At 29.5% G+C, this 26262-nt stretch overlaps 1 protein-coding gene across 1 annotated transcript in view; it reads right to left on the reverse strand.

Annotated features, from left to right (window-relative positions):
- Positions 1-4821: 4821 nt before the first annotated feature.
- The window catches only part of LOC107444160 (QRFP-like peptide receptor), a 116022-nt gene continuing 94581 nt past the window's right edge, over positions 4822-26262 (reverse strand). Inside the window, exons 2-4 of the mRNA XM_043051308.2 lie at positions 21451-21811; positions 11354-11695; positions 4822-5619 (exon numbers count right to left, since the gene is read on the reverse strand). Of these exons, the coding sequence (XP_042907242.1) occupies positions 5152-5619; positions 11354-11695; positions 21451-21811 (1171 nt within the window). The 3' untranslated portion in view covers positions 4822-5151. The remainder of the gene's footprint in view (positions 5620-11353; positions 11696-21450; positions 21812-26262) is intronic.

Below are 26262 nucleotides of genomic sequence, written 5' to 3' on the forward strand. Positions count from 1 at the left end.
TATATATAGGGGGTTTTGCCTCATTCCGAGGGTGAATTATGTTACAAAAATTGTTATTAAAAGTGGATGAATAATAGAAACTGTTTTCGTCTCTCTAAGAGAGATGCTGCGTAATATTTTATAAATGTTTTTCAGCTTATAAGAAAGAAAGAAAGGTGATTTTTGTTGTTTTATGAATTATCTGCAGTATCCCTCTTTCTGTTTTCAAATGCACTGTATATAAGAAATTTCCACTAATATCAGTTCTTCCATAACAGACAGAATGGTAGTATAGGTATTAAGAAACAAAAATGAGTGTCTACGAATTCCTGGAAAGCAAATTTTATAACATTTTAGAAATTCTAATTATTATTATTTTTAATTAAGAATCGTTTGTCTAAAATTGGAAAGATTTTGCACTCGGGAAAGATAAGGAAGATGATAAAAAAATTCCTGTTGCTTTGCTGTCTTTTGTGCTGTGAGTCATTCGATGATGCCATGTAATGTGACAGAAGACGAAGAGTTGATAATCTAGGATATTTATTAAAACCTTTTATTTAACATTAAATAATTTATTTACAGCAAGAAAACTAAAAGAAAACCATATATCCTTTGTCTTTCATTTAAAGCATTTAAGCTCATGCGCATGGCAGTAGTTTTAACAATTTAAAATACACCCAATATTTTGAATCTAACTTCCGTTCATTTGTTTCTGCTGCTGTTGTGTTTCTGAATCAAAAGAGAGAAAAAAAAGGGAAAAATTAGAAACTGTAAAACATTTTACGCACAAAGAATTAATCATCTGGTTTTTCTTTATTATAGTTTCATTTTATAATTCAATTCCAACTATTAGTTCATACTCTCCCTATATCTTTATATCTTGTTCAAATTTCCAATCGTTACAAAAAAAAAACTTTTTCATCATCCACTCAAGTTCAAATACATTTTTTGAACTTGTAGTGGATGATGACTTGATGTTAATGCAGTTTTTTTTCAATTATTAATAGATACACTTGATGTTAATACAGTTTTTTTTCAGACATTGATTCCTTAATTAAATAGAGATGAGCAAAAAATGAAATGGAATTTTCTGATTGTTTAAGCGTTAGTTATTATTTTAAATTTTACTAAAAGCGATTCAGTTTTTAAATATTTTAGAGATAACACCAGTGAAAATTTCTAACTTATAGATCAATTTGAACAAAAAAATAGTGTATTTCACACATTTAAATATTTAATTATTTTATAGTTGCTACGTCAGATAAATCCACAAAAAATAGTGTATTTCACACATTTAGATATTTAATTATTTTATAGTTGCTACGTCAGATAAATTTAATAAGGAACATTACGTGGTAATAGAGCCCCTGAATTAGACATATTATAGGAGCCTTACGTGGCAGTACGTGCGGTCGAAGTCACCAAATTTATACTTTTATACCTGTCTGATACCGCACGCCTTTTTCCTTTTATTCCTAATATTAATTCACACTCTCCCAGTTTTTTCAAATATTAATTTATTAAGTAAATTTAATTAATTAATTTTTAATTATTTATTGAAAAGTAACTAAAATATTTTTTTGTTTTGTTGTCCTACGTAGGAAATTGACTTAAATTTTTTTTTTAATATTACGTGTTTTAAATGTATGCTCTCTTTGGTTTTTGTATTATTAAAGATATCATTAACCCTTTGCTTATAGTGTGCTATTCACATGTGGTCCACATGTTGTACCAGCCGTAAACAGAAGGTTAAATGCACTGCCTCAGGGGACATTTATTAAAAACTGCCTCACTTCTAATAGTTGAAACATGAGACAATTTTATTTTCAATTTTTTAAAGCCATTTTTTAATATATCTCTTTAAATTTGTGCTTAAAACTATAAATAATTTGTGAAAATATTTGAACTTAGCTAATTGAATAATAAATGCAGCATGGTTATCATAACTTTTAATGAATTACGTACATTTCATTAATAATATTATGTAACAACAACATACAGATGACGAAATATCAAAACGTACACTGACATTACAAATAAATTGTTCAGATCATATATTAAAATATTCTAACATTAATAGTTTTTATATTATTAGCAGGCATTTTTCATTACATTTCAGAGGAAAAAGAAAGTAATTTTTATATATACTGGAAGAAAATAAGAAAATCTATTATATTTAATATTAAAGATAATAGACAGAAGATCAAGATCAGGAAGTATTTGATCAAAATATTTCATGCTACGAGAAAGTAGATTCAGAAGATTATTTTATGATGAAAATAAAATAATATTAATGATAGATTTATACCTTTAAGGAGGAAATTTAGTTTTAAAATTAAATATTTGACTAAAGAGAGTATCATAATTAGATAAAAAAAAACATTATTTTAAGTGAGAAATTCTTGTATGGAACACAATCGAATATGAAGAAAAATTTCAGAACAGCAAATTTTTCCTGTTGTAATTTTTCGAAGGCAAACAAACAATTCGTTCATCTTATTTTTTTTTTTACTGTCAGAAGCTTAGATTATAAATAATAATTATTATTTTACCTTGACCTTTAGTTATAACAAATGATAACTCTTTTCCCTGTTTTACTTTATTTCAAAACAAACTTGAATACTCACATTGATTTCAGATTTAAATTCATTACCTCAATAGAAGAGGCAAAATAAATTATTTATTTAGAGCACTCACTAAATAAGTCTTTGATTTTCTTACAATCCTGGGGTAATTTAATGATTTTTTCAAATTGCTCAGGCGTGTTTTTTTATCTTATTTCTTTAAGTTTAAAAAACATATTTTAATACGAGACAGTATAAGCTCATAAAGATTTAATAGGTTTGGATGTGATTGATATTATTCATCAGTTTCGTTATTTTACAATCTTTAAGGATTAAAAATAAAACGAATCAAAACAAATGTAACAAATAAGTTCAAACAGCATAGGTATCTCTTTCAACTATTACAATATACATGTAATGTATCTTACATATATTAACAAATAAACTTTATACAATTAAGATAAATTAATGTCAGGTCCGAGAACTTTTGTATACAAAAAAACTGCACATTAAACGTAATTTGGATTATACGAGAATTTGAAATATATGGAACTTTTCTTTATTTACTCCATATATCTTCATACATTATTTGATTGAATTTTTAATAATGCTTATTTACTTATTTGTTTACTAATTAACCACCACTTAAAATATTTGCAAGAAATTATATTATAAATTGTATGTTATAAAAATACAGAAAATTATTTTTATATAAAAATTATTTAATTTGTAGCAAATGAACAAAAAAAAATGCCTTTGATGAAATTCAATAAATATAACATACATTTCATAATTTCTTAATTTTACATACCCAGAACAATTAAAACTTTTTATTCTAACTGCAAGTGAGAATATAAATTTTTAAAAAAAATGATAGATGCCTAACATATATCATTTATTAAAAAATATGATCTTCAATTTACTTTAAAAGTTTTATTAATAAAATAATACGCATCTAAAAACTTTTTAATTCCAAATTATAGTTCCTTAATATTTAGCAAAATGCGCAATGTTTAATAGCATTAATAGCAAAAGTAATGTCCAAGAAATATATCTTTATAATCCTTGTTAAGACAGAAGTCCATAAAGTATATACACATTAGCGGTCTCATATTATTATTAAAGTGAGGCAATAACAAACATATTATCAAAATCTACTGAACAGCAAGTGAGAAAGGTTAAATGAAAATTTTCAAAACCAGTTTGATTGCTTGATGAAACCTGAAAGTAATTTTAAAAATTACCTTTACTCTCCTCTCTTTTCTCCAATAATCAAACAGGATTAAATATTAATTTTCGACCTCTACTAAGTTCACTTGTTTAACATTAATTTTTAAGGAATTATAAAAATGCATATTGTGTATATTTTAAGAATTCTTGTCAAATTTAAAGAAAATTTGATTGAAACATTTTAAATTCTTAAAACGGAATGCAGGATCAAAATTTCATAACTAGTTTGAACTCTTAATTAAACTTTTTAGCTTGAGTTTTAAATCGAGACCTTTAATGTGTATACTACTTAGTTTGATATTTAGAAACATATAGGGGAGAGTCAGTCAATTTCATATGTATAGAATATTTTTTCAAGTCAATGGGCCATCGGACTTTAATTGTTATATTAAAAAAAGATTATTTTAAAAGTTTCGAGTATTTATGCAGCAGTTAGCATGGTAAACAATAGTTTTGAAAATATGTTGAATACAGTAGTCATGAAAGTAAGAAAAATTGGTTGAATGTTTCGATTAAACTTCATTGTAATACTAAAAAAATAATTTTTTCTGTACATACAGCATTAAAGTATGTAGTCTTAAGTTTAATTTGCACGAAAAAAGAAGTTTATATGAGGAAAATTGTTTGAGTAATCACAAATTTACAAAAAAATTGGATTTCGGGTAGCCTCGCTCACATGAATGTCGGGTATCACAGCCCAATTTTATTTCGTCGATAAATGTACGGTTGCAAAGATTATTATTTTATTGCTTCAAATTTGAATGTTATATGCATTTTTAACAACAAATATTGTTGTTATTAAATGATTGTTATTAAAAGATAGAATTCACTAAAAGTATATAAATATGAAATAAATAAAATAATTTTGTGATAAAAATGATAAATGAGGTTTATCTATTGTCAACACATTGGTCACTTTCATTTAGAACTGAAAAAACAGTCAAAAAAACATAATTTTTGTAACTGGGTGGTACTACCAGACACATTTTAAAAAGAGCTGAAAAACATGTTTTTTTAAGTTTCTATTTTTTTAAGTTAAACTATTCTCTTTTTGGTTTATTCTGTTTGTATTATTTAATTAGAGGGTAAAACAATAGAAACATACAGAAATATTGATTATTACTCAATATTATACAGAAATCAATATTATACAGAAATATAAGCAATACTACTTAAGTGGGCGGGGCTACCCGACTTTCCCCTAACGAGGGCATAAATCGCGAAACACTGCACTCATAGATAGCATAGATTTTTTTTAAATCGCATTGACAAATAAATGCTGCCAACGACAGATTTCAAATATCAGTTTAAGCAGAACGACTTAACTCTCATTCTGATCATTCATGATATTAAATTCGACGATAACATTTTATTTAAATTAATATAACATGGTAAATAACTGAGACTGGGTTCTGTGATTGTTTCGCAAGTCCAAACAGGATGAACTTCTTCTATTTCCTGAAAATGACTCATCTGACGCCATGAAGTTTGATGCAAGAGTTATATCTCCAGCACTACAACAGCTCTTTCGAGACAATTGACTCTTTCCCAGTGTCGAGAAAATGGGCATCGGAATTGTGGGTTGAGCAGTCTTGCTATCGGAATCGGGTGAAACTTCTAGCATCGGTATCTGTCCATTGTGCTTGACATCTCTATCTTTCTTTAAGTATTGTGCAAGAAATTTGCTCCCAGCATTGTTCATGATTATAGAGTGAAAGAAGGAACTACCACGCTTGGCAGCTGGAACTGTGGTACAAGCTGTACGTTGGCTGGTTTCTGACATTCTTGCATTACTTCCACTGTTGCCTTCAGATGAACTTTGGGCCATGAAGCAGGACATAGGCGGCTGAAATATTGGAAAATGGTGTATCTCAGTATAATTCAGCTTAGAAATAGCAATATAGTAAGGGTATTTTGTAAAAAAAAATCACTATTAATATCTATTTTTAAAATCCTTTCAAATTCAATATATTTGGAATCCTTTCAAATTGCGGGTCAAAAATTATATTTTAGCAAAGAAGAAAAAAAATGGTATCGAAATAAAAAAAATACAGTAAAGGAAAGAAGGTAATAAACATCAAAGCAGGTTTAACTGGAGGTTGAAACTTGAAGATGTCTCTAATAGCTATCTTTCAACTTCCCTAAGCTCTCTCTTGCAATCAAACCTGTTTTTTTGTTCATTACAATCGGTATCCTATACTGTGGTTTTTCAAATTTTGGTAAGGTTTTTTTTTTTTTTTCTCCACAATCAATTTGAAGATACATTTTTTGATTATTGCTAAGGATTTTAAAAATAACGTATTAAGTGTGGTTTTTAAGGAAGATTCTGCATAAATTAATTAATCGTCATAAATTGAAAAATAATATGTATTAATTATAAACTATGGCTATACAATGTTTTTCCATATAGTGTCGAACATTGTCGGAAGCTAATTATGACTACAAGTCAAAATAAGCTGATTTTAAATATGCATAAAATTTTTTTTCAGTCCGGTTCTCTTTTCGAACATTTCTGGTTCTCGAAGTATTTTGAGTCACATTTGATCAAGCGAGCTCTTTTTACAAATTTGAGCATTCTGAATATGAATTTAGATGTTGGCATTCCCAATTATCGAATGAGAACTCAGAATTCAAGCAGATGTTTCCTCAATATTGCGATTCTTTGATTATATGCTGGATAATTTATTTTATTCTTAAAACCGATTACAGTATTATATTTTTGATTTTTTTATAGTATATGCTGGATTTTTGTACTTTAGCATTTTTTCTTCATGTAGCTGATTCAATATTTGCAATCAATGATACACGTTGTGCGTCATTAATTACAAATATTGAATCAGCTACATGAAGAAAAAAAACAAAATGCAATATGCGTACCAAATTAACGTCTATAACGAGGTTAATCTTGCTGGCAATATAAACATTGAACAATTTTATCTCAAACATTTTTACAAAATATTATGCTGCTTTGCTGAGAAGTACAGTGAAAAGTAAAGGCAGCAGAGAATAGTGCTTTTGGAACCTATTAAAAGCTGCCAACTTGATAGTGAATGACAAGTATGATGTGATAGCACTTCCTGCAATTGAAAAACTATTATATTTTACACGTGTCCTTTTCATAAAGTCATTTTTGCCATGAACAGGCAGAAAGACTTTTTTTTGTCGTACTACTCAACCCACCACAATTAATTTTCTTTTATTTCTCATCGAAATAATGAAAGAGAAACAGAAGTACGCCTATGCCTAAGGAAGGCACACCGATTAGATTTGCAGTACTTTCTGCAACGTTCGAATTCAAAGTGCGAATCAACGTCCTTGTAGCTTCTAAAGATTTCTGTAACCAACAAGAGTGGAAATTTTGTTGGTTAAAGAAAACCTTTTAATCTGAAAGCCACCAGTTATCCCCAATACGACGTATTTAAAGATAGCTTCTAAAATGTTCTGCGATAAACCTCTAATAATTGGTTTAATTTTATTCCAGAAAACTGAAATTACTAGATTAGGGTATAGTAGCATTTTCTAACACACGATGAGCGGGGTTCTATTCCTCGAGCTTTTTATGAGGGTATTAGTAAACTGGATTGAGTCTAGCTTGCACCTTGAGCAGATAGAAAATTCAATTCAAGTTAAATAATCAAAGAAAGAAAAAGGTAATAGAATGTATAATTTATTTTCTAAATCTTTTCTGTCGAATACGATGATGACTTTCAATATTGAGAAGTATTAAGATTCTTAAATATATTAAGATAATTAAATATATTGAGATTTTTAAATATATGAGAGTTTTAGATATATTGATTTAATATTGAGATTTTTAAATATTGATCCGGAGGTGTGTCCTTCCACGTTTCCCTGATATTCTAAAAATTTTAAAATGTTTTTGAATTTAGTTTATTTTTATCCTATCGAACAGCTTCCTGTTGGCTATTGATCTTACTTAATACTGCCTGTAATTTAAACGATAGGTTGTAATTTTGAATAATTTAAGATGGCCGCCTAATTATGGTTGAATAGTGAAAAGAAAATGGAATACAAAGGGCACAGTATCTGCCCCTTTAAAGCAGAAACTCGCAAATCTTTGCAAGTATGGTAGAAAGTTTAAACAAAATGTCGTGTCAGAGCCATTTAGTACTCTGTCTCTATGGTATCGCTCTTCAACACTTAATTCAATCTTCTTTTTTTTTTTTTGTATTTTAATTGAGTGGTATCTTTTTTCGTTCGCAATTAAATCTTCAATAACTAACATCCTCTAATTGAGGTTATAATCGACAGGAGTTAGATATTTCATAGTTACTCCAATACTTTAGACTGAAATTGCCACAGCAGCGTTTCATTTTTTGAATTATTATGACAGGCAGATAATTTCGTTCATTTGCTCAAGATTTCAATTACAAGATTACTGTTGTTAAAGTAAGCACGCGATTGGTCTTAAATTTCGAACAAATACTACACACAATACGAAGTAGACAATACGGACATCCACTACCGAGTAGAATTAATTGCGATTCCATCAACAACAACCAATCTCTAAATCCATTTATTTTTGCTTTGATCATAAGAACAACTGGCCAACACAATGGCGTAAAAGCTTTCCGGACCAAATTAGCAGGCCGCGAATAAATGTGGCTAAGTTATGGCAGGTTGATGAACTTCAGTGGTACCTGAGCGCCAGACCCTGTTTCACATGTTTATGGAATGGTTAACATACGCTATCAAACACCAAGCTTCAGCAGCAGTCGCCACTTGAATATATTTAGATTTGATTTTGAATTTTCGTTGAAATGGGAGTTAAAATGGTGAAATATGCTGACAAGTATTATAATGTTAAATTTGATAAGGGAAAAAGATATTTCTAAGCTAGTAAGGTATATTTTGTGTTATGTGGACTAAAGCTTAAAAGTAAAGAACGTGATTTAAGCACAAATAGCATTATATTAGTATTATCATTTCTGTACTCTTATTCGTGTTTTATTCACGTTGTTTTTTTGTTTTGTTTTTTTTAAATTGTAATTAAAATAAGTCTGTATATTTGTTCATAGAAAATTGGGTGTTTTGTCACTGAGTTTTATAAACGAAATATGTAAATATTTAGTATTTATAAATTTTTTAGATTATTGAATTTATAATTTATTGACAGAAATTATATTTGACACATTTCTTAACAGATGTGATCACTCTAAATGATCTCTCTGCTGTTATTTTGCATTTTAATTCTTTCATTTTAATTAATTTCTTCATTCTTTGTTTTTTTTAATTACATATGCTCCTAAAATATATAAAATTATCTGATAAGATTATATATTATTCACTTATTACAAACAATAATAATTGTTTGTAATAAGTGACCTGTTATTGTTACTTATATGATTAATAATATATTATTCATTTATGTAATGCTCATAATTTAGCAAACAACTGTTTAAATATTTAAATCTTTCAATGCCGAAAAATAAGAATAAAGTGTAAATATATAAATTTATTTATGTATATAAACGCACAATATTATAATTCAAATTTTTGTGTTCTCACAGGATCGGAATATACTTACTAAAATTAAGCAAATAATTGCTTAATTTCAAATAAAAAATAACGTTATTTACTTACAGAAAAATGCTGTGTTTTATTTGTAAACTAATAATGTTTATTAAAAAATATCGCAAATAAATATTTATAAATGGAAATTTTATTAAATGAAAATTAGAAAATAACTTTTTCATTCATAACTTTTTCGTTATGAATAAATATAAATAATAGAAATTTTTTTTTAAAAAAAATCTGGAGATTATAAATTTTTTTATTGCTTTTTTTGTTTTGAATTTTAAAATGCATTCAAGTATTATTCTAGGAAATATATTATTAAATATTTATTATAAAATGGAAAAAATTTTGAAAAAATTGAAGTTATTTTCTTTAAATTTCTATTCGACAATTAAAAGGAAGCTGCTATTTGTTTTTAATTTTTCGTTTAAAAAATTATTTAATATATATAACTTGCTTTAGACATATTCTTGCTTTAGATATTTCTAGGTTTGATTATTTTNATTATCTAGTACTTTATATATATATATACTATCTACCAATAAGTATTTGGACACCTATGCATATGACTATATCTGTGGTTTTGAGATACGTTACGCCCACCACCGGTATATATCGTGTAGGGAACAACATCGACATTAGTCCCATGCAAGATGCCTACTGCACTATTTTGGATGACAATGTGCTTCCTACGTTGTGGTAGTTTTACGGGGTGGACCCCCTTACTTCCAAGGCGACAATGCCAGGTGTCATGTTGCGAGGGTCACCAAGGCTTGGTATTGTGCCAATGGGGTTAATCAAATGGACTGGTCTGCCCAGAGCCCAGACCTGAACCCTATCGAGAAGCTCTTGGACGAGTTGGATTGCCGAATTTCCTCTACCCGTCCAAAATTGGTGAAGGAAACATAATTTCTTCAAGCTGAGTGGAGGAAAATAGCCGTCACACAAGGACTTGTGGAATGTATGTCCCGGAGGGTTCACGCTGTAATTGCCTCTCGAAGTGGCTCTACCAACTATTGATTATGAATAAAGTTTCCAAATACTTATTGGTAGATAGTGTATATACTAACAAACCTCTTTTTCTGACCCCGTTGTAGGGTGCCTGACGAAATTTTTACGCAGAATGAAGGCTGTTTTCCTAAGAAGCCATACTTTTAAAAGAGCCAGACTTGCGCAATCAAGTAGCGTTTAACAAATAAACTAACTAACAGTATTTTTTTTTTGAAAGTAAAATGTCTGATACACCAGCCAAATCATCAGTTTTATAGAGTATTGTAAGAAAATATAATATCTAAATAATTGTTTAACAGTTTGTAGCGACCATCATTGTCAAAAATAACGTAGGAGAAGCCTTTAGATGTAACAATTTTCTATCAGCTATGTCAAAAATAACATATGAAACGCCTTTAGTTGAAAAAATATTAAAGGTCGACATATTATAATATTGAGAGAACGATCACTTTATTGACTGTTATCTGGAATTTGACCTTTTGGTCCTGGGGGTGCCAACAACGAAATTTCTGTTCAGCGGGTCCGAATAAGTAAAAATAATTTTTTTTCTCAAATGTTAACTAAGATGTCTCCGGGACACTTAAAATGACTGATTTTAAGAAAAAGTTAGCGATCACCGCATTTGTCTCTGGTCTTTCTTCCTAACCGCTTTATTACTTTACCTTGTATATCAATACTGATGTTAGTACTTATTATAATACCAAAAACCTATATTTGTTTTTTACGTTATTGAAGTTCTTGCACGTAGTTCTTCTTTAATTTAATGCTACGTTTAATGCTAAATGTCCTTTTCAACAGAGATTCGAGAGATTTAGTGATACCATTTGATACTATAACTCGTTAATTCGCGCATGTTTTGGAATAACTGCGCATGCCTAGACCAGATTTTAGATTCCGCTTGCTTGTCACCAGATTCTTCAAAACTAAGCAAGCTCAATCACTTCAGAACATGCATACGTGAACGTGAGGAGCTGTGAAAAAGTGTTTTTAACTCTGTCTATTTTAGAATGTAATTTAAAATGATTTCTTACTTCACACATAAATCTAACGTTTTTCTTTCCTCTTGTTCTGTCTGCAATTCTTGGATCCATGATATCATTTTCTACTTCACGTTGGGAGCACAATGCAAGAAGGCAGACAACTCTAAAACAACCACGAAAGCCACTCCTGAATCTCGTACTCATGGCTGCGTAGATGAAGGGATTGACGCACGAATTGACAAAGGCAAACAAATTGATGCACAGCATAGTGAAAAAGAAGTTCTCTTTGTGCATAAAGTTCACTGTTTGATACTGTGTTATGATGCTGACTAAGAAGTATGGTGTCCAGGAAACAGCGAATGCTAAAATAACCATCAGAACCATCTTTGCAATCTGAAAAAGAATAGTATATGAGTTGAATACCAAAATATACGTCCATTTAAGAGGTATCTTCACTCCTGACACAACTCAATCGTCAGAGGGAAATTCATTATTTGTCTAGCGAACCATTAGCCAGTTGCCCAATACTTCTGGTAACCATAGTTACGAGATTAAACTATTTCAAGTAATTGTGAGACGTAAACATTTAGTGCAGGTATAGATTCGAATGAAGAGAGAAATATGAAAATTTCTCCTTTCTGAAGTGTGCTTGCTCTTGTTTCCGTAGCAACAGGAGCTCTTTTATTAGATGGAGAGGACTTGGCATTATCTTTCGACCCATATACACTACCATTTAAATACACCTTAATTTTTTTTTTCAGAAGAGTACAAAATAAGAAAACTGATATTAATAGCTAAATGCATTACTTCATGTGGCATAATTGGATTTCCACACAAAGCAATTTGAAAAAAAGTATAAAGTTGGCACAGTTACAGCATCAGTAATTAATGTGAGATCCTTCGTTTTTGATAACATTTATCATTCTCGCATTCATGAATCCAGATAGAGTTCGTAAAATGTTAGTATCAATATTGTTTCAAAACCGACTTGCTCTTGAATAGTCCGCCAAATTTGTAAACGTCTCTTACAAATATGCCCCAAAGATTTTCTACCAAATTCAGATCTTGGCTATGAAATTACCACTCAAGAGATATAACCTCATTTGTTTTCACCCTAAACTAAACTAAACTCAGTGGCTCGACAGCCCAAAGAGGGCCAAGGCCTACTGTGCCCATCTCAGTTTTCTTGAATTCGGCTCTGGGGTGCAGGTGTTCCGGTTTGGTGGTCAGCCGAAAACGAAACCCCCAGTGTTTAGTTCCCAAGCGTGCTTGGTACTCATTTATCGCCCCACTGAAGGGATGAAAGGCTGAGTCAACCTTGCCCGGCCCGAGGATTGAACCCAGAACCTATGGCACGGGAGCACGAAGCGCTACCACTCAGCCACCGGGCGTCATTTGTTTTCATCCAGTTTATTCTTATTTTCTTCCATTCGTCTCCTTCGTCCCATTTGCTTCCATTTCAGTTGAATATGAAGTATGGATTACCGCATTTTCTTATTGGAGTGTCCTATCTCCGGATGTTGTAAGAGAAACAACAGGCAATAAATTATTTCCGAATGCATTCTGATGCATAATTGAATTCATTTTAGTTTTTATAAATATAATTAGAGCTGCGCAGCCTACTGCGAAAACTGCCCAAGCCGAAACGGACACACCACCAAATTGACCAGTTTGGAAAATGAGTGTGGTTCAGTCTATAAGTCGCACTAGACATATGGACAGCCATCTGGTCAATCCAAATCAAACTCCTTTTAATCAGATCACTCCAATTTGTTCCTTCTTAAGATGTTTCATTGCAAATGCCAAACGATCATCTTTATGTAATTTAGTAAGTGGAGGTTTTTACTTTAATATTTTTTTTAACTGAATGTTCGAATTATTACTTAAATTATTTCTAACCGTGCGTCTGCTGCATCGCAACTACATTTCATTTTTAATTATAGATGACATCTTAAGGTGACAATCAAGCTACCAGATTCGTCTTTCTTGCCTGGAAGAATTTTTTTCCGCCTTTCAATACGCTGTTAACTACCATAGCTTACTATTTACACAACAGCCTTGGACCTTCCTATTTTGTTTGCAATTTAGGAACCACTCAAGTCAAATTCTTCAAAAGCTTTTCTACCTCATTCGCCTTCCATTTAATGATTTACCTTTGACGTTGAATTGCACGTGCAAACTATTCAAGTTCTGCTTTACACAATTCGGATTTGCTTCTTACACTGCGGGAAATCACTTTCTTACATGTTTTGTGCCTGGCAATGACGAAATTAGTATCGTCTTTTTTCCAAGTCAATGTTTAAGATTAAGTCAGTTTTGTCGTGACTATATGCGGAATAAAAATAAAACTGTCTCTTCATTTACAAGTAGAAAATAGATTATCTTACTCAGCCATAACAGTGGTGTTTCATATTTTGCGACTTTTTGCTCGCCTATATACTTTTTTCCAGTACTGTGTGCGAAATCAAAATCAACGTAGCTATTGATTGCCATTCATTTCTGTATAAAAATTTGTCAAATATATTTTTATTTTTCTGTGCATAGCGGAAGAATAAAAATTTTGGAGCGAAGTTTAATCATTGCACCGTAAGAAGCAAAATATGCATGATATTATGTGAATGAGTTGAACAAGCGAATCGATTATTTAGTACTACAAGTCAAAATCATATTTTCTGTTTCTTTGTTATTTGGAATTGGGTCACTTAGGGCTTGCAACGATGAGAGCGAATCAGTGAAAAGAGTGGCATCCGGGTAGTCATTTTTAGCCAGCCAATCAAATGCACTTTTAATTGCCATCAGCTCAGCCATAAAAATACTGCAATTGTTGGAGAGTCTAATGGAGTCCGCTTTAATGATTATCCCATTTCTCTTGATGATAATTCCATAGCCGGTCTTGTGCTTTATCCTACTTCCATTATCGGTCTCTTCGGCGAACTCCACTCTTGAACCATCCGTGAAAATTTCCAACCCCTCATTAGTGGNAATTTATTCGTACTAATTCTTTCAAACAATTGTTATTCTTCAAAAGCTTTTCTACCTCATTCGCCTTCCGTTTAATGATTTACCTTTGACGTTGAATTGCACGTGCAAACTATTCAAGCTCTGCTTTACACAATTCGGATTTACTTCCTGCACTGCGGGAAACCACTTTCTTACATGTTTTGTGCCTGGCAATGACAAAATTAGTATCGTCTTTTTCCAAGTCAATTTTTAAGATTAAGTCAATTTTGTCTTGACTATATGCGGAATAAAAATAAAACTGCCTCTTCATTTACAAGTAGAAAATAGATTATCTTATTCAGCCATAACAGTGGTGTTTCATATTTGGCGACTTTTTGCTCGGCTATATACTTTTTTCCAGTACTGTGTGTGAAATCAAAATCAACGTAGCTATTGATTACCATTCATTTCTGTATAAAAATTTGTTAAATATATTTTTATTTTTCAGTGCATAGCTGAAGAATAAAAATTTTAGAGCTAAGTTTTAATCATTACATAGTATGAAGCAAAATATACATAATATTAGATGGATGAATTGAACAAGCGAATTGATTATTTAGTACTACAAGTCGAAATCATATGTGAGAGTGGATTGAATGCAATTGGAATATCACTGAATCTGAAATTTTCTTCAAACTATTCACTGAAATTTCCCAAATATGTAGAGTAGTGATAACTTAAAAGGAGTTACTTTCATCGAGGGAAAATTTAAGATAAAACTTTGCTGTTTGTGCTAAATTATACAATGCTACATGTTTCTTTGATGCATAAAAAATTATGTTCATGTAAGAGTAAAAAACAATGTGTATTTCCTTGAAAAACTGGAAAAAAAAACAATAAATGAGTGAATTGAAATTACATTGTAAAATACTAGATCTTCACACAAATAGCACCAGAGGTATCGAGAATGTTATTTTAGAAGAATTTATTATGATTTTTCCGAATTCATTATAACAAATTAATGCTATAATTGGAAATTTCAGTCAAAGACACTGTAATATTAAACCTCTATCACTTTTTACAGATAAGAACATACATGTGTATTTTGTGATTAAGGGAGTTTTCAGAATTCCAAATCAGGTTGCGTTGTCTATAACAAAAAAGAAATTTAGCAAAAGGAAGAAAAAAAATTTACAAAAAAACTGCTAACCACCGTACACACAAATCTAAATTACTTACCATAAGGTACTAACATCATAGTTTTATTGCTATAAAAATTTGTAAAATAAATATTGAAAAAGTCATGGGAGTTCTTTTTTAATCTAAAACAGCAAAGTTATTATCTTAAAAAGTTTCGTACTTGATGATACTCTGTCATCAAACAAAAACTAGAGATTGCACCATTTCTAGAAAAAAAAAATTTCTTGGACCCAATTGTCGATATATTTTTCTCTATAAAGTCCGACAAGTGCTGTAATGAACAAAATTATACAAGAACTTATTCTTTGTAGAGTTCCTTACATCAAAATTCAGCTCACATAAACTGATGCTTCTGCTATATGAAAGTCGAAGCGGACTTTTGTTCTCAACGACTTTAAATTTGCTTCATCTAAGAACTTGAGAAATCTGCCCTGAGGGTCGGGCAAAGAATTCGATGAAGTATTTTACTATGATACATGTATACAATACGTGCATTAGCTTCTAAAACTAATTTAAAAAAGGAACAATAAATCATTCGGTTTCACTGTACCTCGATTGGTGAATTTTTTTTCATCTTTTGTAGCGTAGAAATTTATAAAATAGTATTGATTGTTCAACAATTTCTTATTTTCTAGAATAAGAATTAATATTACATATCTTTAGAACTACAACTTCTTTCGTAGCGTACGAATTTATATAATAGAATAGATTGAACTATTTCCTCGTTTCTGAATTAAGAATTAATATAATATTATCACTTGTTGAACTCATACTTATTTTGTAGCGTAAATATTTATATAATAGTATCAACTGTTGAACTATTCCTTCTTTTTCAGCATAAGAATTAGTGAAATAATATAGATTGTTTAATTCATTCTTTTTTTCAAGCAAAAAGAATTACTGAAGTAATAACGATTGTGGAAAAATTTATTCTTTTCTGAATTAAGAATTAATATAATATTATCGCTTGTTGAACTCATACTTATTTTGTAGCGTAAATATTTATATAATAGTATCTACTGTTGAACTATTTCTTCTTTTTCAGCATAAGAATTAATGAAATAATATAGATTGTTGAATTCATTCTTTTTTTCTAACAAAACAAATTACTGCAGTAATAACGATTGTTGAACAGTTTATTCTTTTCTAGAATAAGAATTAATATAATAGTATCGACTGTTGAACTATTACTTATTTTCTAGCTTAAGTACATTTGCAATTAATAGTAATATTAAGAGCATATATCAATTCCCTTACTAGAGAAAAAGAAATAGTTCAACAATCGGGATACTATCATATCAAATAAACTACTATTCTTTTTACAGAAATAGTTTCTGAAACCATCGACCAAACTTTACATATATGAATAATTTATCTGAAAATGTGAAATTTGTCCAACGCTTTTATTCAATGAGTAGTTCCTAAAACTTTTTTTTAATGTTGTTTTGAAAAAACTATTGAAGTCTTCCAGTTTAGCTTCTTTTCTTTTTTTTAAAAAAAAGTGAATTTATTATATCATAATTAATATGACTAACAGTAATTCGAAAGTGTAAAATTTAACTTTTGTCCCCTGCTAACTTTATTGACTGGTAGTAAAAGTAAATTTTTAATGAGAAAACAAGGATAATAAATATGTATTGTTCATATTTTGTAGCTATATATTAAGGCTACTATAAATATATACTATTTTATTCTTTTTATCTCTTCAAAATTCATGAAAAAAGCTGCCAATTAGTTTACTTGTCCCTTCTATCTCTTAAATCAGCAGTTCCCAAATGGTGTTCCGCGGAACTCTAATGTTCTATGAAGGAGTTACGGTGGTTCCGCGAGTTAGAACTTTTTACAATCAGTGAAGAATTTTGAAACCTCTGATTACTTTTAGATCCAACCTATAATTCATAATCTATTTAATCTTACGGTTGCCTTAATGAGATTATTTCAAGTAAAGTGCCAATGAATTATTATTTTTAGATCCAACCTATAATTCATAATCCATTTAATCTTACGGTTGCCTTAATGAAATTATTTCAAGTAAAGTGCCAATGAAATAGAAATAGTTTTTCTTATAGAAAAATAAATTTCTAATAATATACAGAAAGAATTTAAAGAAAATAACCATTTATAAAATATTCCATTAGTATGTCCTATCGTGTTTTTTTTAAATCAAAATAATTAAATTCTTTAATAAAGAAATAAGTTTCTATAATAATCCTTTTCAACTGTCATAGCAGTTTTTCTTATGCTTTCATTTCGAAGTAAACTATATTTAAACTTATTTTAATCATTTTCTTCCTACATCAGAAACACATTCATAATTAAACTAGATTGGACTACAAATGCAATTTTAAAGTCGGACATAAAACCTAATTTAAGATTATCAATGATAAAACGATGAAAAATCTTCATTCCTCTAATTAATTATTTCAAATATAGTCTTTCATCGGTTATAACGTTCATAATTACCTGAAACTTCAATTATAAAATTGGGGTTCCGCTGAAAGAAGATTGATTATTTAAAGTTCTGTAGACGAAAAAAAATTCGAAACCACTGTCTTAAATGTTATTAAACTAGACATTAAAATGTTACATATTTGATTTAACAAATAGGAATGAGTAACAAATATGACTACTCACTCTTCATTGACAGGCGAAATAATAAATTTTGAGACTATTAGTTAACGACATTCGCATCGAAATTAGCTTAAAATAATATCATTTTTATTACAGGTCGTTAGCCTCCATATCTTCTCTTTTTAATTTACTTTTATAATTAGTTTTTTATTCTATCATTCATAACTATTCTAAGAACAAAATTAAAAATTATATTAATAATGAGGCTAATGACTTTAACTACACTGTAAAAAAAATTGGTGTATAGTTTGGTGTATTTTTGGTGTTGAGGTAAACTAAAAGTTTTTACAGTGCATGTAATCACATTTTTTATATGAATTTTCACTATTATTGCTTTTTTTATCTATTTATTCACTTTTGCATGTTCTTTTTTTATTTACGACACATATTTTCATAGAATCAATTGATGGCTTAACTTCAAAAGCATTTCGTTTAAGAAATCAAGCACATTTGTAGTACTATATTTGTACTAATTCTTTCAAACAATTGTTATCTTGTCAATTTTGCATAATTTAAGGCACAATAACTAAGTTTTGAACTTCAAAATATATTTCGTTTACCTCAACCATTAAAACGGTGGCAACTATACATGAATGATTTTTTACAATGGCAAAATATCATATTTCAACATTTTGTCAATTCTGTCCCTGATAGTTTATCTCACCATTCTGATAGTTTATCTTACCATTTACGCGACCTCTTGTTATCTTCATTATCATCTACCTGTTTGTTTTCAGAGAAAGACAAGCTGGTATGATCAACGCATAAAGTTTCATGTAAAAATGTAGTATCACCATTCTCAATCTCAGTGAGGCATTTCAAACTAGAGTATATTGAAAAAATTAATGCAACTTATTGACAAAAATGCGTTTTTACGTGTTTTTAATAGCTTAAAGGTAAGGATTTAATTGCTTTTTTGAACATTTTTAATTGCCTTTTTTCTAGGTCATTTATGATACCTAACTATCACTACGGTTTCTTAATCATAGAAGAGTAAAAAATTAAAAATATTGTTATGACTTATAGATCATGTTCTTATTTTTTGTCTTATTGATCCTTGCATTCAGTTCACGCTTAAAGAATAAATAAATATAGAAGAGTGGGGAAAGAACGGGTGTTTAGACTTTTTATAGAAAAAACTCTGTTACAGAAAAGTGATACATAAGTGACTTTTCCCGAATTATGTTCTATACACGACCAAGCAATGAACATCTTGATTAAATCTGACAGTTTCTAGGAAGAAAATTTTATCTCCAACAATCCTTTGAATCTTACCTATCCGGTATTAGCACACTTTCTCATAAGTGTTTACCTTTATTAGACGTTCTTATTACTCATATATAATTATGATACATTTTATAACCGTGGTTGACTGAATTATCGGGTTTACGACTACTAATGTTTCAACTCCGTAGCCTTGTAATTTTGAACCCAATCCAGAAGACAAGGGAACAACTGGATCAAGTATTGGGAGAAATTTGTCTTCGTGGAGGACTTTTAGATGGAACTATCCCGCATTTGCGTAACATGGAGAGGAAGACCACAGTAACCTCCCACGGTTAGCCTGACGGCAAAAGGACTCCAATCCATGATCCGTCTACCACTGAGGATAGTCAGCACTGTGGTCGGTGCAAACCGGATGCAGATTTAATAAATTCCTTGTTACTGTTCTTCGGAAAACAATAGTCGATTTAGTACCATCTCAAAACTTTTCCCCCTAATCCTCTTATCGAAGGATGACCTTTCGCCAATTTGTTTACTGCTCTGCTCAAATTAATTCGAATTTTATTCTACTCCATAAAGAGCTATTTTACTTTAAATCAATAGCTTTTGCCTGCGGATTTACGTTTAATATCATTGACTCTTTACGATGGAAATATTAATCCCAAACTCTAATAGGTTTAGTTACTAGAACTTTTATAATTTGATGGTTTTACCTTCTAATCTAGATTGTTTTCTCCCCTGCGAACTAACTAAATTTCCTTAACCTTTAAGGCTTTATTTCTAATATTAATTATCGGGGTATTTCAAGCATAGTTTTATACATACTGAACATACTTTTAAATCGTATTTTACCCTTAGTAATATGTACGCACTAACTTTTTCAAGCAATTGTTTTGTCAATTTTGCGCAATAATTATTGTTCCGTATTCAATAACGTATTTGTAATTAAAATATACAACTGTTATAAATACATTCTCAAGTATAAACCGATACAAATACATTTAGTACTGAACTGTAGTAATCATAAAAAAAATATGTAAATTGATAAAATAACAATTGCTTGAAAAAAATAGCCTGTATATATTACTAAAAATATGCTTATTTTTTCAGGGAAATGTATTGCAATGAAGCTTTTAAATTGACACTTATGCACATGAAAATATGTGCTATCACTTAACAAACATGCAAAAAATTAAGAAAAAGATAAAAGAAAAACTATAAAGAGAAAAAAAGTAAATAAAAAATTTGACTACGAGCGCTATAAGAAATTTCAGTTTAATTTACCAAAAATGCTGGCAACTACTTTATTTATTAGTATGCCTCTATAATGGAATTGAAACTATAATTTGTCTGCATTGTGGCTTTAATTGAGCTTTACTCACGTTTTTCTTAATAATTTTGATCCAGAATTTTTTTTCTTTAACATTTTCATATTTTGTTTCAGATTTTTTTTCCTTTAACAGCTGAAGCGTTTAACAGTTTCATCGACATTCATGTTCTTTAACGCACTCTACGTTGAAGAAAACACAATAGCTTAAACTACATATCTATCCCAAAAAATTAATATAGCTCTTAGACTGGAATAAGCCAACCTCAACTCTAGATTCGACATAAAATTTTAAAAAATCGATGAGGAACTGCAAGTTAAAATTTGCATATATTCGGTAAATTTTGACAGCTTCTTAGAAATTTCAATGTGATTTAACTCTAATAAAGTGACATCACATAAGAATTATTTAGAAGTAGTGTGGAGTAAAAGCCCTATAAATTGAATTTAGTAAACCAAGAAACATACATGAAAAGACTATCCCTTGAAAATATTTATCCGCTGTTCGGAGCAAGTTAGCCTCTCTGTAGTTGTATGAAGCTCCTTTTATATTGAAAGGCTAGGACAATAGCTACAGTTTTAGAGTTTCTGCAGATAAAAAGAAACTGATTCTCATGATTGCAATAAGATGTTTCTCCGAATAGTGCAGCTGAAATCGTTTAAGTCCCTCTCTGCATCAATACTAAAGAAGATTTTAAGTGAAAATTTGACCTTTGAAAAAAATTCTGGATTATCACTTTATTGTTCACAGCTCTTAAGTTAGAAATAAGACATAAAAATGAGGTATTTGATTTTTAAAAAAAAAGAATCAATGATAAAATTATACTTTTCTCCTGTTGGCTTCCTGTCGTCTAATACTTCCTTGTCGATGCACCGGTATTCCTTGCAAGAGACACCGAGCAACTCTGTAGCATGTAACAGCAATGAAACTTAGTGGTAAAATGTACATGAATACAAACAGAAATGTGTAATATGCTCGACGGAATTCTTCTGGTAGACCTATGAAGCAAGTAAGACGGGATATCTCACCGTATTCACTTTGCAATGTGTTTGAAAAAGCTTCTGATGGGTAGAGAAACGGTATGGCTACAACGCATGGCAGTGCCCACACAATGCATAATATTCTCTTTGCTCTTGCTTTTGTCTGATGCATACGGGATTCAAGGGGATGAAGAACTGCCATGTACCTAGAAAAAAAATTAACTGTAAGAACTTAGCAACGTATTGAATTTGAAAAAAACGAAAGTNAATAAATTAAAATGCATGGCTGTTAGCATTACCCGAGAAATACCACGTCGAGGTCGTTTCTAATCGGAGCGTTTTGATTTTGGCAGTTCCCCTTGCCTACTGCCAATAGAAGTTTCAATTAAATTTTTTCCAAAAAACATTTTTTTCTGCAAAGCTCTAAGAAATTAACACATTTAGAATTTAGAATTAGCATTTAGAATTTCTTTGAAAACACAATTATAGATTTGGCATCTTGGAGCAATTACTGAAAGGCAGTCAAATGACTTCACTCTTGACAGACCAACATAAAGTTGTCCATGACTAAAAACTTGTTTAGTCAATAACTAAACTAATTTTCTCAAAAGTCTGACCTTGTGACTTATTTATAGTCATGGAGAAGGCCAGCCTAATTAATTCCTAATTGAGTTTAAATTAAATATTATCATGTTTTTAGGGCATGAATCTGAATTGAACAACCTGATAATGCTCACTCTGGTAATTGTTTCCGTTTTTAAAAGCGCTATATGTTGAGCCACCTCATGTGACATTTGCCATGTGACATTTTTAGCAGCAATCATTGGTCGCTTTTCTAACGTTGCCATTCGGGGAGTTGTAATGAGGCTTTTTTTTGGTGCCGTGTAAGAGAAATATATATATAGATTACGCCCGATTTAATATTAATTCTTTTATCGATATTTTAATATTTATACGATATTTTAATATTTATACGATATTTTAATGTACGATTAGGATAGATTAAGAAGAACGTTAGTGTTGAGATTACAGGAAATGACACTTAACCTTAAAAAAAACATCAGTATAGGAAAAACTTGGTAAAGACTTTTAATCTTAAAATACCGGCTGTTATACCCACACCTGTCTGCTATTCCCAGCATTGAGCACAGTATCCAAAAAATGACCAAAACATCGAAAAAAATTCTATTGCTTATAATAAAACTTAAAATTATTTCAAATGCACTGAAAAAAAATCATCTCTATCTGTATTTTTAAAAAAGTTATGAATGATTTTAGATTGCCCTAATACTGAAACTTGCTCAGCAGACGAACTTTAAAGTGCTTTTTCTCATAGATGACAATTTTGAGTTTTAATCTTAATCAAATCCCTAAGGAATTTTATTCTATTAAAGATAAAGTTTTGAAGTAAACTTTTTAATCTTAAGCATAATACACTTAGTTAAACTGTGCATGGAATAAGCATTTTATGAGATATTACAATTTTTACAGCATGTTACATATATCTAACAGGAATTTTTAACCTTTTTTTGCCACTTTTTTACAAAATAATCTGTAAAAATTATTTTAATTGTTATTTCAAAAACATGAATGCACAAAATTGTTAAGATGAATATTGTAATCACTAAGAAAAAAACATTTTTTGAAAATACGTAAAAATAAAAAAGCGTTAGAGATTTAAAAATTTTCAATTTTTTCATTTTTTTTTTAAATTTTAAAAAAATTAAGCAATTTAATTGTTTTTTGAAGATAAATTATTGGTTATAAGTTAAATGAGCATGTAGAGCACCCACAAAATGAATGATTATACCTTTATTTAAAAAAATTGTTACAAGGGTACTGTGACCCCTTAATCGATATTAAAATATCGAATAAATATTTAATATTGATATCGAATTAATATTACTTACAAAAGAACCTATGTAATTATTTGAGTTTTATTTGCCTTTTTCGAATATTTGTCGTTGTTAAAAACTGAATTTGGAGGTACAAAAATGAATGTTTAAAACAAAGAAACAAAAATGGGCATATCAAAGTTTTAGTGCATTAAACAAGAACTTTCTTCGATGTCGTAATACAAAATGAGTAGCCCATTTTGGTTTATATTAATCAGTTTCGAAACACAAAATGAGTTAGTATATACGTTTTTTTTTCATTTGTGCTTTACTTAAGCTGTTTTTCTTTATTCACAATTTTTCTTTTCTTCATTTAAGTACATTCATTAAGTATAACTTTTCTTCGTTTAAGTACCGTATGTGTCCGTGTTAAGGACGGAAATATTTAGATTTATTTTTTTAAAAATTTAAATTAAGAGAAGGACTGGCATACATGCGTACCACCAGACAAAAGAGAAAATACCAGCGTAAACTAGAAATGATAATCAAAAATGTTGACAAATCCTTAATTAAATTAAAACTTCAAAGAAATGTTTTTATGTAAATATAAATTACACCTTAATACTTCACAGCAGAAACATCCTTTATCTTTCGGCTGTAATTGCAGAGATGGAAAATTATTAAAGGATAAGCAGCTTATAGTCATGCAAAATAATAACGGCCTTAGAAATAATGTTCAGGATTTATAAGGTCAAGTGACGGTTAATTGGAATAATGCATCCCAACAACCCATAATAAAATATCATGCAATAGGAAAAAGTAATTACTCTGATAACGGTAAAGTAGGTTCCGAAGCAGACGAAATGTTCCTGTGAAGGTATTTTTTTGATTAACAAAGTTTTATCGTAACTATGTCACGTCTTCTTGTGATACTATTTGAGATACGATGGAACTTTAAATGAGAAGAAAAGAAAGAAACTCTAGATACGATTTTTCTTCTTTTTAAGAATCTTTATAAATCGTTAAATTTGAGAAATGATAAATTGGTTTTGTTTTACTTCATAAATGTTACGCGAAATTTTCTGTGTTGCATGATGATCTGTTTCTTCCCTGCACAATAAAAACTGGTGTGTTATATCACTCAGAATTTGGAGTTGAAAAACTGAAAGAATACTATATTTCTCGTCGTGATGGCTCAGGGGATAAAGCGTTCGCATTTCACTGGGGTGAATCGGCTTCGAATCCCAGCGACAGCTGGTCGATACGAATTCTGTATGATAATACACAGTTTATATGAGTAATTTGTCATATCAATCCTACAACAAGATTGAATTTACTTGGCAAATAATCCACTACAATCAACGTTTTTTATCAATCAGTAAAGAAGATTGAAATTATTTGGCAAATAATCCACCACAATCAATGTTTTTTATCAATCAGTAAGGAAGATTGAAATTACTTGGCAAATAATCCACCACAATCAATGTTTTTTTATCAATCAGTAAAGAACATTGAAATTACTTGGCAAATAATCCACCACAATCAATGTTTTTTTTATCAATCAGCAAAGAAGATTGAAACTTACTTGGTAAAATATAACCAATGACTAATTTTTCAATTTCATCCGAGCAGAAGAACTCATATTTTACCACAACACTTAATGTAATCAAACCACCATCTTGGCCGCCATACTGTCACTATGTTAAAATTGCGCAATTATTCACCTTTGAACTTCTAATAACATTCCAAAAGCATTGGTTATGCGTTTAGAGCTTTCCCTGACATTATTTTCACAAATCTTTCGTTAAATAGTTCAAATGTACACTAATTATTCGTCAAATATTTACGAAGCTGAGAAAAACACAACCATCTTCACGAACGATCTGCAGTTTGTATAGTGTTAAAATTTAACTTCATCCTTTGATAAGAATTCTTGATTTAGTATTAAACTTAAAATAAAAGTAGAAATTCAAGCAACTTTTAGAGTTTTTTGACACAAAATTCTAATAGGTATTGCACAACAGTTTTTACTGTACTTATGTATAGTAATATTATTTAACGTTACTTATACAAAAAAATTAAAAAAGCATCTAAATTATCTTAAAAAATTCTCTAAACATATAAAAATTAAACCATGAATGATAAAATTTGCATATGCACTCTATAAATCGTTATAATTGCATTAAATATATATTAGGCTTATTGAAAATAAAACAAAATGCACAAAAATACAAATTTAAACAAATTAAATGGTTTCATTCACGATGACAATTTATTTTAAAGTTCGTAAATTGATTCTAATTTATTATGCAATCACATTTGTATAAAAAAAAAACATAAGTTTTCAAGAAGTGTCATTAACTTAATGTATACGAAATTTTAATAATCTTTGTTTTTGAAGCTATTCACTTTATTTTCACAAAGTAATATTTGTAGTTGTTCTTAATTATCTCAAATTATTTACTTTTCGTGCTTATAAAATACAGAAGTAACGGAGATTTTATCAGAAATTTATGAAAGTATTTCAATAGATTTTTTTAAGACACTAATTAAATTCAGATAAAGAATTTATTTTTCGATAATTGCATCCAGGGAGTCTATGCAATTAAAAGTAATATTGTTATTATCACTAAAATAGCAATAGAAATTACTTTAAATTCAATTTACTTTAATTTCTTTAATCATTTTATAACTAAAATAAACAATACAGTGTGTAAAATATGAACTATTGTGAGCAGGAACTTCATTTATAGAATTGGGAAAATTTTCATAAATATTTCGTACAAATATTTCATATATATGTTCGTAAATATTTGTCGACA

Source organism: Parasteatoda tepidariorum, chromosome 9, assembly GCF_043381705.1.
Source record: "Parasteatoda tepidariorum isolate YZ-2023 chromosome 9, CAS_Ptep_4.0, whole genome shotgun sequence".
NCBI lineage: Eukaryota > Metazoa > Arthropoda > Arachnida > Araneae > Theridiidae > Parasteatoda > Parasteatoda tepidariorum.